The 14128-nt window shown below is 37.8% G+C and overlaps 2 protein-coding genes across 4 annotated transcripts; one reads left to right on the top strand and one right to left on the bottom strand.

Moving 5' to 3' along the window:
• Positions 1 to 282: 282 nt before the first annotated feature.
• On the bottom strand, positions 283 to 1299 carry LOC110933341 (leucine-rich repeat extensin-like protein 5). The gene has a single exon (XM_022176571.1). It carries the CDS (start codon positions 1297 to 1299, stop codon positions 283 to 285), a length of 1017 nt encoding a protein of 338 aa, XP_022032263.1.
• A 4680-nt stretch (positions 1300 to 5979) lies between these two features.
• On the top strand, positions 5980 to 13429 carry LOC110936333 (ubiquitin-activating enzyme E1 1). 3 transcript variants are annotated; one of them, XM_022178699.2, is made up of 7 exons: positions 5980 to 6137; positions 7229 to 7578; positions 8303 to 8520; positions 9404 to 10198; positions 10659 to 11527; positions 12161 to 12593; positions 12665 to 13429. In XM_022178699.2, exons 2-7 carry the CDS (start codon positions 7245 to 7247, stop codon positions 13259 to 13261), a joined length of 3246 nt encoding a protein of 1081 aa, XP_022034391.1. In that variant the 5' UTR covers positions 5980 to 6137; positions 7229 to 7244; the 3' UTR covers positions 13262 to 13429. The 3 variants fall into 3 exon arrangements, with proteins under 3 accessions (XP_022034391.1, XP_022034392.1, XP_022034390.1); XM_022178700.2 differs by lacking the exon at positions 5980 to 6137 and adding an exon at positions 6202 to 6220; XM_022178698.2 differs by lacking the exon at positions 5980 to 6137 and adding an exon at positions 6307 to 6350.
• Positions 13430 to 14128: the final 699 nt, after the last annotated feature.

Below are 14128 nucleotides of genomic sequence, written 5' to 3'. Positions count from 1 at the left end.
ACAACTTTTTAGGGGCATGGGTCTATTGAGGCCTATTAGCAGTGGTTTTAGTATATACTGGCTTCTGAGGAACCTTTGGATCTTTCTTTCTAAGTTCTTCCAATTTTCTGTAGGTCTCATCAACATTCTGCTTTGACCATCTTGCAATTGATCTTGCAGACCCATATCCTGCAGTAACAAGCTCTGTTCTATTTCTTTTGTACCTCAATGCATTATCTACATCAACCTTCTTGAATTTATTCCAATTGGGTGTAGATTTCTTCATTTGAGGATCTTTGTTCATCATTCAATTCTGTTAATTTCTTCTTTGAGAGCATCAAGAGGCCAATCTTTGAATTGAGACTTATTAGCTTTGTAGGGCTTAGTTTTCATGATGAGATCCAAATAATCAACCCTTAGTTCCTCTTGAAGATCAGCATTTGGTGGCAACTCTGGCATGGATTTACTGAGGTCTCTAGCAAAGTCTTCAAGTTTCCTGACTTTGCTAAGCCCATGTTGCATCAGACCTTGGTATCTCCTGTCTCCTAACCCTTTACTCTCTTCTTTTGCTATAAGCTCTGCTTGCCTGGCTTTCAGCTTTAAATATTCATTGAAATTCTGAGGAATTCTGAAGCCATATAGAGATGGGAAGGCTCTTTTGGATGGATCCTCTATCTTATAAAATTGCATCATTTCATCTTGGGCTGCAAGCAGTTCCAGAGGATATTGAGTTGCCCATGGAATGACACGTGGCATGTAACCTGTGGGTGGATGATCAAGTGGGTTTGTTTGTGGAGATGATGAGGGTGGAATGATTTCAGCAGGAGCAGATGATAAAAGAATTGGTGATGGAATTTCTTTTTCTTCTTCAAGTACAACAAATTTCCTTTTTCTTGCATAGGCATATTTTGGAGGAGGAGGAGTTTTTGATGGAGAAGGTGGTTTTGGTGAGAAGGTTGATTGTGAAGGGAATCTTTGGGGAGTTGGTGGTGGAGGATCAAAATGCATAGGAGCAGTGGTTTGGCTAACAGCTGTTAAAACCACTGGAGTCTCAACAACTGATGGTCTAACATCTGTTGATGCTTTTGTAGCATCAACATCTGTTGGTTTTGTGGAAGATGGTGGTGGTGATGAAGTTGTTTTCTGCTTCTTTTGAGGTGGTTTTTGAGATGATGGTTTGGGTTTGGTTGTGGCAGTGGTTTGAGGCTTTTTAGAAGTAGCAGTGGTTTTGGGGAATGTGGCAATTGGAGGTCTATTGTTTCTGAATGATTTTCTTCTATTAGAAGTGCCAATATTTTGTGTTTGGTTTTCTCTTTTCATCTTTTCCTCCTGTTCCTGCTGTCACACCCGCTCATAGCGGAAGCACGAGGTGTGATCTGATCGGTTCTCATTGCATAACAATATAAGTGAACATACTAAATGAAAAAAAAAAAACAAGCTCCAATGCCATTGTCATAATCGTTTCAAAAGAATGCAACATAAGTTAAATGTAATGGTTACAAACCATCAAATGAAAATAAGTTGTCATTGTTTTATACATCAAAATGTAAGTCTTAAAATGTCAAGGCTTTGACCACTATATCACCGCAAAGGGGCGGTATATAACGGGCAAGCCCTTCAAATGGTGGCATGGAGTCTTGATACTTGTTTTCCTTGACTGAAATGTCCGCATGGTCCACTAATTTCCTGAAATACATGTTAAGTTTGAAAACATCAACAAAAGTTGGCGAGTTCATGCAGTTTAGTTGTATGAGATGTATCTGTAAAATGTGAGTTGTATAAAATGTATCTGTAAAATGTGAGTTGTATAAAATGTATCTGTAAAATGTGAGTTGTATAAAATGTATCCATAAAATGTGAGTTGTATAAACTGTATCCATAAAATGTGAGTTGTATAAGATGTATCTGTATGTAATGATGTAGTATGAAAAAAGCGTCAATGAAATCATTGATCGTTAATGTTTCGCGAGGACATTAATATGTGTGACGAATTAGGAAGCAATCCAAACCTAGATGATTTCGTGTCGACTACTATCGACTGGGACACAAACGCACTCTTCTGTATGGGTCCACGACCAAGAGTGGGGCTCGCCAATACCCATTAGATCTAACCACTTGTACCTAGGTCCAAACTGGATTAATGGTGCTTAGATGTATGACCCTAATCGCACATGATCTAAGGTGTTTCATTCCATGACTTAACATACAATTGAACATGTATTTTCCCCGATAGTTGTAAAGTTGTAAAGCATTTAAAATGAATAGGGGACATGAACTCACAGAATCGCGTCCGTGAATAGAAGTAACTATGATCTTATGTGCGGTCGTCCTGAATAGTGTTACGACCTACAAATGTTCTTATATTTGTTAGACACTTCGGTCTTTATAAATGACTTGAGTACAAGTCTTGTGTCTTGAATGTGTGTAAGACTTGTATGTCTTTGTTTTTCGTTGAACTGTGTATTAGATATGTAATCTTGTATCTTGTGAGTTGTATCATCGGGTCTTGTCCTCTTGATTTCATGTCTTGTATGAATAAATTGTATAATTGTATTTTCATCAATTATATGTCATTGGGCCGAACCCATGTCTTAATGTTATTGGGCCTAGCCCATGAATTTATTTTATTGGGCCATAATATTATTGGGCCCAAATGTTATTGGGCCTTAGCCCATATGTTTTGACATTGGGCTTAGCCCATGTATTCATGTTATTGGGCTTAGCCCAAGTATTTTGATAAGCCCATTTATGAAGATAAGCCCAATTGTAAATATAAGCCCATTTATAAAAATAAGCCCATTTGTAAGTATAAGCCCATTTATAAAAATAAGCCCATTTTGTAAGTATAAGCCCATTTATAAAAATAAGACCATTTATAAAACATCTTTCATTTTATAAAAATCACCATACATGGAGTTTTTAGTTAAATAGAAGACATATAAGTTTTTATAAGTTTCTAAAATTTCGACTTTTGTTAACGGTAATATATATAGTACTATCGTAAACACTGTAGCATCTTGGCTGACGTCACCTAGACAGTGACAACTAACAATCTTAACAAACTCTAAACACTGATAAATACAAACACTGTTACATTAAACACTGATTAACTAATTGCTGATGATGCTATTCGCTGATGGGCTCAACCATTGATGAAGCTTGAGCAGTGCTTTCCATAAAGGTTGATCAGGCCTTTGATTTCCAGCAGTTCTTTGACTTCAACAGAGGATTGGTGATGTGATTAAAATACAACATATAAATTATGTCAAATACGACGTAAAAGCAACCCCCTTTTTAGTACTAATATTGGAAAAAGCTCGTGTTTTCGTTCCTTTTAAATTTTCAGGGATAAAAGAGCTTAAATTTGCAAAAGGAGCAAAAAGACAGCAAAATCCAACATAAATGTAAAGAAGAAGGAATTGCCGCTGCTCGCCAAGCCCCGATTCACATCCAAACCTCAGAATAATAAAGAATAGAAGGCTGACACAAGGCCGTGTCCATCAGACACGGGCCGTGTCCAAGGGTGGATACTGGGCATAAGAAAAAGAAAATTGCAAAAGACAAAAATGGCAGCCAACACAGGGCCGTGCTAAGCCAACACGGGGCGTGGTGAACTCAAAGATTTGCAGAATCTACGATAGTACATCAAGTACTTTGGCCACACGGGGCCATGTTAGTACAACATCTGACAAGCAGTTAATGAGGAAGAGAGAGAGAGATGGGCACGGGGCCATGCCAGCCGGGCACGGGCCGTGCTGAAGCTTCTGAAGACATTTATTAATAGGAGTGCTTGGTTCCACTTCAACTCATCCCTTGGCAAACCACTTCTCTCTCACTTGCCACCACTCCACCACTACTACAACACCATCATCCACCACCATCATCCATTTTCTATCTTTAGAGTGTGTGTGTAGTCTCGGGATCCAAGATTTATCGTAAGAATCTTTGTCAAACAAAGGCCATGCTTGGCTAAATTCTTAGGTCACTTGGTGAAGACTTATCTTTTATGTATTTCTTTTATGATTTCCAATCTTTGGCTAATTTTTAATTGGGTATGTATTAATGACTTTAATAATTAGTTTTTTTATATTGAAGGCGAATTTATTCAAATACTCTTCATATGTTTATTTACTCAACATGTTCATGTCTTTACGGTCTATATAAAGCATGTTAATTAACCCGAAAGAGAGATTAGAAGGGTGGCTTGGATAATTCTATGTCTCGTTCAGTGTATAGAGGTTCAAGCTTAGTAACACCTCACGAGTCGGAGCAAGCATTACCCACCACGGGAGAGGTGCAAAAAGCTTGAATCCCTTATTCTTAAACTACTATTAAAATGTTAAACCAACCCCGCGAGGACTGTATCCCTGCTGACTCAGACCAACGGTTTGAGAGTGATCGCCGCCTTTTACGAGGGGTCCACCACATTTTGCATTAATAACTTACTTAATTATCTTTCAATATTCCGACCTAGTGGGATTGTATCATTGCTGACTCAAACCACTAGGTTGAGGGTAACGTCGCCTCCAAAAGAGGGGCCTACTACTATAACTAAGATAATCTCATAAAATGCCCAAAGTGCGGAAATCATCAAAAGGGTACATGAAAGATAAGTTGGATCCAAGTGATTCTTTCTTGTCTATCATTTTTATTTTCTGTTTTTATTTTCTTATTAGTTAAAAAAACCTTTTCTCAAAAGTTGGTTCGATTAGACGTTGACGATAAGTCGGTACTAAAAGCTCTTGTATCCTTGGAACTCTGAGAACTCTACTTTGATTCCTGCCTCCACTCCTGGTGTGTTATGACAGACTCAAGCATCGAGTCTTCATCGCTGTCACAGGCTACAGCTTTGCAGTCCTACACCACTGCATCTAGTTCGTTTTCCTTTGTGAACTGAAACCATTGTTGCCCTCTTATCGGGTTCATGGACCGACTACAGGACCCTCAGCATCTATTCCACAACCCTCCAGTCATGTTTTCATGCCTTCCCCATAGGTATATACCACGGTTCCCTCCGCTGCCTTCTCACCGTTATTCACCACGTCTTCCAATGCATCCCCTCAATCTTTCCATTCCACCAACTAGAACCCATCATCCTTCTCACTCGCGCCCCCTCTTGTTGCACCTATCTCGTATCCATAAAGCTAGACTAACGCAACTATCTTCTCTGGAAATCACAGTTTGAACATATACTCATCAGCACTCCTAATTAATACCATATTTTATATACACAGCTATATCATGTCTGATCTCCGAATGATCTTCTCTACTTCAAAAATTATATACAACAACTTATAACTTTTCATAAAGAAAAATTTAAGAACTTAAATATTATAACCAAATGTTAAAAAATTGAACCATTGGATCTCATTTAGGTAGCGTTTGGTACGAAGGAATAGAAGGCGGAATGGAATGATCCATTCTATTGGAATGAAAAGAAACATGTTTGGTTGTCAAGTGGTAATGGAATGGAGCATTCCACAAGGAATGTAAACCTTCCAAATATAATAATTTTCATTCCTTAGGAAGGTGGTGTTTTTTTTCATTCCTTCAAGGAATGGAAAGATATATTATTATTATTATCATTATTATTATTATTATTATTATTATTATTATTATTATTATTATTATTATTATTGGTTTTAATAACTCACTCACGGCCGACACCACTACTGCCATAGCTGCCGCAGTGACTACCGTCGCCGCCGTCACCCACTTCCGCCACCACCACCACCACCACCACCACCCACCTCCACCCCAGCTGTCTCCCGCCACCACCCACCTCCACCCCAGTCGTCACCCACCTCCGCAAAACAACACAAAGTAATGATTCATTTCATTCTCACATGGTAACCAAACAAGACATGGAATGGTAATGATCCATTCCATTACATCGTCCATTCCATTACCTCGTATATTCCATTCACCCGTCTATTACATTACGCCATACCAAACAGACCCTTAAAAAATAGAAAAGCTAAACTTTATAACCAAGCTAAGAGTTTTGTTTGTTCACGGCCCATTACAGGGTTATATACCCAAAGTGGTAGCTCTTCCCCTAAAATATGAACCCCCACACCACGCCATTGTCACTGTCACCACAATTCTTCAAACCCTAGAATCCAGCCTCCATAGCTTTCTTCTCAAAGATCTCATCGGTAACAAATCTGATTATTCTTTACTTTATACTCTGCGTATTTGACCTTCTAATCTGTTTCTGTACGCATTCTTCATGTTATATGTTACGTAACCTTCTCGTATCCTTTCTTTATTATTCTTCTTTATGGTTCTTTAGTGTATGCGAATTGATTCTTTCGTTTTCGTTTTCGTGTTTCTTTTGCGATGGTTTCCAGCAGTTCATCGCAGTTCACGTACGTTTATCGATTATATTTGGTTAAATTGCTGTTAGAATTAGGATTTTTTACACGGTTTATGTTGTTTTTGTGTTGTTGAATTGTATTTTTGCAGTTTAGATGTGTTTTTAGGATTGATGCATGAGTGAATTTGTTAACAGAAAGTGAATTTGTATGAATTTTAAATGAGGAGATGAGATCCTTAAGGTTATCTAGATATTTGTGAAGCAAAGTGGTTTATATTATTTTGAGTTTGTTTCTGTTGAAAAGTTTGATGCAACTTTGTTCTGTTAGGGTTAGTGTGTGTGTTTTCTTGGCATTTGACTAAAAATTGGGTTTGCACGGTTTACTCTGTTAGAATTAGGTTTTTTACACTGTTTATTTCGTTTTTGTGTTGTTGGATCAAATTTTGCAGTTTAGATGTGTTTTTAGGGTTGATGCATGAGTGAATTTGTTAGTGTTAACAGAAAGTGAAATTGTTTAAATTGTAAATGAGGAGTTGTGATTGTTAAGGTTATCTAGATCATCGTGATAAAAGTGGTTTTTTATTATTTTGAGTTTGTTTTTGTTTATAAATTTTTATTCAACTTTGATTTGTAGGAGTTTGTGTGTGTGTGTGTTTTGTAGGCATTTGACTTAAAATGGTCTCACACAGTTCACTGTGTTAGAATTTGTTTTTTTTTTCACACAGTTTATATCGTTATTGTGGTTTTAGGGTTGTTGCATGAGTGAATTTGTTATTTGTTAACAGACAGTGAAATTGTATAAGGTTAGCTAGATTTGTGAAACAAAGTGGTTTTTTATTATTTTTTTTGTTGATAAATTTTGATTCAGCTTTGTGCTGTTAAGGTTTGTGTGTGTTTTGTTGGCATTTGACTAAATATGGGTTTACGCAGTTCACCGTCGGACTTTATGCTTCCTGGAAAGAGATCAGCTGGAGGAGAGGAAGTAGTAGTAGATGAATCTTTGATCAAGAGAACTAAGATTGACAACTTGATTTCATCAGCCGCTGCCGCCAGCACAAGCACAGGGACGTCTTTGACAGTTGCAACCATGGGAGGAGGAAACAACCCGAACGGAACCACCAACGGTAAAATGCCCATTGGTGGTGGTGGATCAAACCAATCGGATATTGATGAGGATCTCCATAGCCGACAGCTTGCAGTTTATGGTCGGGAAACTATGAGGCGCTTATTTGCGTCCAACATTCTAGTTTCTGGGATGCAGGGACTTGGTGCTGAAATCGGTGAGTCTACCGGCTTTATCAATATGTGCTTGTGTGTATTGTTTATTTTATAAATGCACACTTGTTGAAGTTGATTTTTATCAGTGACATTTTGTACCTATGTGTTTTTATTTAGTTTTTTTTGTCGGACCTATGCTATGTATACACTATACAATCAGAGGATATGCGTCATCACCTGTTGTGAACATTAGTGATAGTGTATTATGACATGTGATATTTCTATTTTTTATCTTGAAGTTACTATTGTTAAATGCTTGGTTTTCAAAAGCGACAAGCACACAAAAGCTACAAGGTCGCCAAGCACAAAAGCACACCGCCTTTTGTACCCGAGGGGCAAATAATTATATTGTTTTTTATTATATATTTCTTATAGGTTTCTAGCATTATTTACTCAATATCTTGATACAGATAAGCTTTATTTATGCTTTGATATTGAAAATACATTTATGTACAACCTGAAAAGCATGCTCTACAACAATCTGCTGCACAAAAACGTTTGAAACACATGAGGCACACGCTTCAGAGTCGACTTTTTGCCAAAAAATCGCGTCTCCAGTGTGCTTCTTGTAATACGCGCACCTTGTGTAGCTGAAGCCCTGAGGCCTGCGCCTTAGGGCACCTCGCGCCTAGGCACACTTTTTTAAAACCAAGGTCAAATGTTAATTTTCCATTATATTTATACTTGTATGCTTATCTGTGTCATGTCTTTATGCAAACTATGCAGCAAAGAATCTTATTCTTGCTGGTGTGAAGTCTGTGACATTGCATGATGAGGGAGTTGTCGAGTTGTGGGATTTATCTAGCAATTTTATTTTCACGGAGGACGATCTGGGAAAGAACAGAGCTCTTGCTTCTCTCAACAAAATGCAAGAACTGAACAATTCTGTTGTTATCTCTACATTAACAACAGAACTAACTACTGAGCAGCTGTCTGAGTTCCAGGTAATTCAGCATGTGGCTTATTTGCTGGTTTTGAATGTTGTTACTTTTGAAGCTTGTGCATTATATGATGCAAAAGTGCCATGTCTCATGATTTTTAGTTGATTTCTACTTATCATTTTATTTACGATCACACATTCATCATCCACAGTTGTTCTGTGTGATATTTTGGTTTGGTATTTTACATTCACTTTGAAGCATGTTGCATTGAATGAGGCATTGTTAACAGTCAATGCTTTGTTGGTAAACATGTTTGTTTTTAACTAGCGATGCTATGTTGTCAAGTATCTGCACGATTTTTTCTATAATTTTGCTCATAGTCATCAATGTTTCAAGTTAGTGTGTGCTGTTTTGAAGGTTATTTAATTAAGTTTACATGCCTATTGTTTCTGAAATCTGTTTGAACACAATTGATAAGATGGGTATTTGATCAAAAAAGCTCATTTTCTTAGCACTGAAAATTAAACTAGATGGATGCAACCGAATTTAATAAGCCATAATATAGGGCATCAAACCTTATGGAATGACAACTTGCATGACTATATGTCAACAAAATTACGATAATACAGGAACTACATTAAATTCATAGCTAGATAGCTCTACAAGAGATGGTTCATAATGCATGATATAGTATTTGTTGTATTCATCATTGGGGAGGGCCTACTCTTGAAATTAGGGCATCTTGAGGGACAGTTGTTGCTCAAAAGCAGATTGTTTTGTATATTTTGTTGGGGCATTTTCATTATTTTAAATAAAACTATCACTTGGTCCGACCACTTTTGCTATCACTTTTGTACATTTTGTATTTTTCGTACATATGTCATCAAATCTCGTTGCTATCACTGTATTTTAATTATGCTGTATGTTTGTTCACTTGCTGCTGCAGGCTGTAGTGTTCACGGATATTCCTTCGGCAAAAGCAATTGAATTCGACAATTTTTGCCATAAACACGAGCCTCCAATTGCTTTCATAAAATCAGAAGTACGCGGTCTTTTTGGTAGTGTGTTTTGTGACTTTGGCCCTAAATTCACCGTCTCAGATGTAGATGGGGAGGACCCACACACAGGCATCATTGCATCTATAAGCAATGACAATCCTCCACTTGTCACATGTGTGGATGATGAACGCCTCGAGTTTCAAGACGGAGATCTAGTCGTGTTTTCCGAAATCCACGGGATGACAGAACTTAACGATGGAAAACCAAGAAAGGTTATAAACGCAAAACCATTTTCTTTCAGTATCGAAGAAGATACTACAAAATATGGTGCGTATACAAAGGGTGGAATTGTAACTCAATTGAAGCAACCAAAGGTATTGAAATTTAAGCCATTGGAAGAGGCAATTAAAGATCCTGGTGAATTTCTTCTTAGTGATTTCTCTAAATTTGATCGCCCTCCACTCTTACATCTTCTGTTTCAAGCGTTGGATAAGTTTGTATCCGAGTTGGGACGATATCCTGTTGCTGGTTCTGAAGAAGATGCTCAGAAGTTGCTGTCTTTGGCTAACAATATGAACAATGAACTTAAAGATGGAAAGATTGACCAGATTGATGAGAAAATTGTTAGAAGCTTTGCGTTTGGTGCAAGGGCTGTTTTGAACCCCATGGCTGCGATGTTTGGTGGTATTGTTGGACAGGAAGTTGTTAAGGCTTGTTCTGGAAAGTTCCATCCGCTATTTCAGGTTAGTTCTCTTCGTAGCATTCTATGAGGGTGTTTTGGTAAATAAGTTCTGCTGCTGATCATCTGATTGTTAGGGGGTTAGTTAACTAGTTTCATAAAGCTGTAATGAAATCTTTTTTCGTGAGGGTTAATCAGTTTTACAAATATGCCTCTTCTAATATAATTTGAAGGGCTTTTATTTTTGTCTCATAAACCGTCTTTCTTTATCATAAAACTTTAAATAATCAGAATTTGCCAAACACTTAAACACTTGATCATTTGATTATTGCGATTTTGAACAAAAGAAACACCTTGAAATGTGGCTTTCTATATGTTTTATTACACTTATGACTTATCCAATTACTCAATATTGTTCTTTCAAAACACATCTAAACACCCGTTTATATGTTTTGACTTTCCAATGTTTAGAGTGTGGAATTCGAGTTAATGGGACCCGCTTTTGTTTTCTTTTTGGTGGACAGTTTTTCTATTTTGACTCTCTAGAGTCCCTTCCTGTAGAGCCTTTGGACCCCAATGACTTAAAGCCCTTGAATAGCCGTTATGATGCTCAGATTTCTGTCTTTGGGGCCAAACTTCAGAAACAACTAGAGGAAGCAAAGGTTTTCGTTGTGGGATCGGGTGCGCTAGGCTGCGAGTTTTTGAAAAATTTGGCATTAATGGGCGTTTCTTGTGGTAATGGAGGAAAGCTAACAATTACCGATGATGATGTTATTGAAAAAAGCAACCTCAGCAGGCAGTTTCTTTTTAGAGATTGGAACATTGGTCAAGCTAAGTCAACGGTTGCTGCAACTGCCGCCACCTTGATAAACCCTAAGTTTCATATTGAAGCACTTCAAAACCGTGCCAGCCCAGATACTGAAAATGTGTTTGACGACACTTTCTGGGAGAATCTTAGTGTCGTTGTCAACGCTCTTGATAATGTGAATGCAAGGCTTTATATTGACCAGAGGTGTTTGTATTTTCAAAAGCCGCTTTTAGAGTCAGGAACTTTAGGTGCCAAGTGTAATACACAGATGGTCATCCCTCATTTGACTGAGAACTATGGTGCTTCCCGAGACCCACCTGAGAAACAAGCGCCTATGTGTACTGTGCATTCATTCCCACACAACATTGACCACTGTTTGACCTGGGCTAGGTCAGAATTTGAAGGATTGCTTGAGAAGACACCAGCTGAAGCCAATGCGTATCTGTCTAATCCAAGTGAATACACTTCTGCAATGGAAAAAGCTGGCGATGCACAAGCGAGGGATAATTTGGAACGTGTGCTTGAATGCCTCGAGAGGGAGCGGTGTGAATCATTTGAAGACTGCATAACCTGGGCCCGCTTAAAGTAACCCTTATTTCTTTATATTAGTACTTCCAGTTTAACATTTTATTTAGAGTAAAATGGCATTTTCGTCCCTGAGGTTTGTTCACTTTGCGACTTTCGTCCAAAGGTTTGTTTTTTCGCATCTGGATCCAAAAGGTTTAAAATCTTGTCATTTTCATCCAGCTCGTTAACTCCATCTATTTTTCTTTGTTTAGTCGGGGGTATTTTTGTCTTTTTTGTTGACTTAAAGGGCATTTCGGTATTTTTCACTTAAGGACTTGCTTGTGCATTATGATGCTAAATGCTTTTACATAAAGTGAAAAAGATCGAATTGCCCTTTTAAGTTAACCAAAAAGACGAAAAGACCCTTGATTAAAAATAATGGATGGAGTTAACGAGCCGACTGAAAATGGCAAGATTTCAAACTTTTTGAATCCAAATGTGGAAAACAAACCTTTAGACGAAAGGCGCAAAACTGGCCAAACCTCAGAGACGAAATGACATTTTACTTTCTATTTTTTTTTTTTAAATGAGCCATTTCACTCGTAGAGAGAAAACATAACCTGAGTCAGCGTAACCAGATTACTTCATGATAGCACTTCAAATTTAACATTTCCCCATCATGTTCTTAGTGTTCTCTCTGTATGTAATCAGGTTTGAAGATTACTTTGCTAACCGTGTGAAACAGCTGACCTTTACTTTCCCTGAAGATTCTGTAAACAGCAGCGGGACCCCTTTTTGGTCTGCCCCAAAACGTTTCCCGCGGCCCTTGGAGTTTTCCGTTGAAGACCAAAGCCATCTTAACTTTGTTATTGCAGCATCTATACTAAGAGCAGAAACTTATGGCATTCCAATCCCAGAGTGGGTCAAATCTTCTACAAGGTGCGCAGATGCTATTAGCCGAGTGATGGTTCCTGATTTTGAGCCCAAGAAGAATGTCAAGATTGTTACAGATGAAAAAGCCACTAGTTTGTCTACTGCATCTATTGATGACTCTGTTGTTATCAATGAACTGGTCAACAACTTAAAATTGTGCCACCAGAACCTGCCGCCTGGTTTCCGGATGAACCCGATTCAGTTTGAAAAGGTTCTCTCTCTTTTTCTATTCTCTTATGTAGGGTTAATGTTATAAATCTTATTTTATTTTTGAATGTGTAGGATGATGACACCAATTATCATATGGATCTGATTGCGGGACTTGCGAACATGAGAGCTAGGAATTACAGCATCCCAGAAGTCGATAAGCTCAAGGCCAAGTTCATTGCTGGCAGGATTATTCCTGCTATAGCAACCGCTACTGCCATGGCCACCGGTTTTGTCTGCCTGGAGCTATACAAGGTCCTAAGCGGTGGTCACAAAGTGGAGGACTACAGAAACACATTTGCCAACCTGGCACTCCCTCTATTCTCAATGGCTGAACCGGTCCCACCAAAAGTGATCAAACACCAGGACCTGAGCTGGACCGTTTGGGACCGTTGGATCATTAGAGATGACCCAACTTTAAGAGAGCTTCTTCAGTGGCTAAAAAACAAAGGTCTGAATGCTTACAGCATATCTTATGGAAGTTGTTTGCTTTACAACAGCATGTTCCCCAGGCATAAAGATAGAATGGACAAAAAGATGGTGGACTTGGCAAAAGAAGTGGCTAAAGCTGAGCTGCCAGCGTACAGACGCCACATCGATGTGGTGGTTGCTTGCGAGGATGAAGATGATAATGATGTCGATATTCCTCAGGTCTCGGTATACTTCAGGTAGATCATCTCGTTATCTTTTACTACTTAGTCATGAGAGTACTTGAATTTGATACATTTTAGGGTTTGAACCCTACTAAACCAAGATGTTCTGTACAAGATTGTGTTGAAAAACGTGGTTTAACATCATGCATTTAATTTTGCTTTTAAGGTTGGGTTCATATTTTGCTAATTTGCCAATACTTGGTCACTTCATATTTTTGTTACTTCATATTTTTGTTTCAAGTAAAGCTAAGTCGATTCGAAGAGTGACAATTCAATTTTTTTAAACCTTCAAAACTCTCTTAATGATTCTTATAAACATTATTCTATACCTGGTGATGAGGTCTACATAACTTTTGTTACTTATTCTAATAACACAAATTTCGTTTATGTTCAACTCATGTATTATCTTTTATTATATTTTTTAGAATGACTAACTCACACAACTCAATTCTTATTATGATCATCTCTCATTGGTTGTCCGCAAATTCCATTATCAAGAACTGCATCCACGTCTTCTTGTAGCAATTTTTCTTAAGATATTAATTCTTCGGGTGTAGCTATACTTGTTAATAAATCTGTAAGAGTAGAATGACCAACTCACACAACTCGATTCTTATCGTTTATTTTCTTTTCAACTTTTCAATCAATAATATAGTTTATAAAATACACCGATTTCTTTATAAAATACAATGCTTCATTGCAACACGTTGGTACGTCTGGATCTTTTAATTTTCTAGAATATCCAACTTCATATTTGTCTTTACTACCAGTTTATTGTCTACATTAAGTCCGTTCTTGTTTGCACCATTGGGTTGTGTAAATATATAGAGGGGAGACTGAAGACAATTTGCATTCAATGATTAATTTGTTCATTCACGGATCACTA

Source organism: Helianthus annuus, chromosome 16 (assembly GCF_002127325.2).
Source record: "Helianthus annuus cultivar XRQ/B chromosome 16, HanXRQr2.0-SUNRISE, whole genome shotgun sequence".
In the NCBI taxonomy this organism is placed as follows: Eukaryota; Viridiplantae; Streptophyta; class Magnoliopsida; order Asterales; family Asteraceae; genus Helianthus; species Helianthus annuus.
Note: the sequence above shows the minus strand (reverse complement) of the source record. Positions and strands in the feature narration are given on the sequence as shown.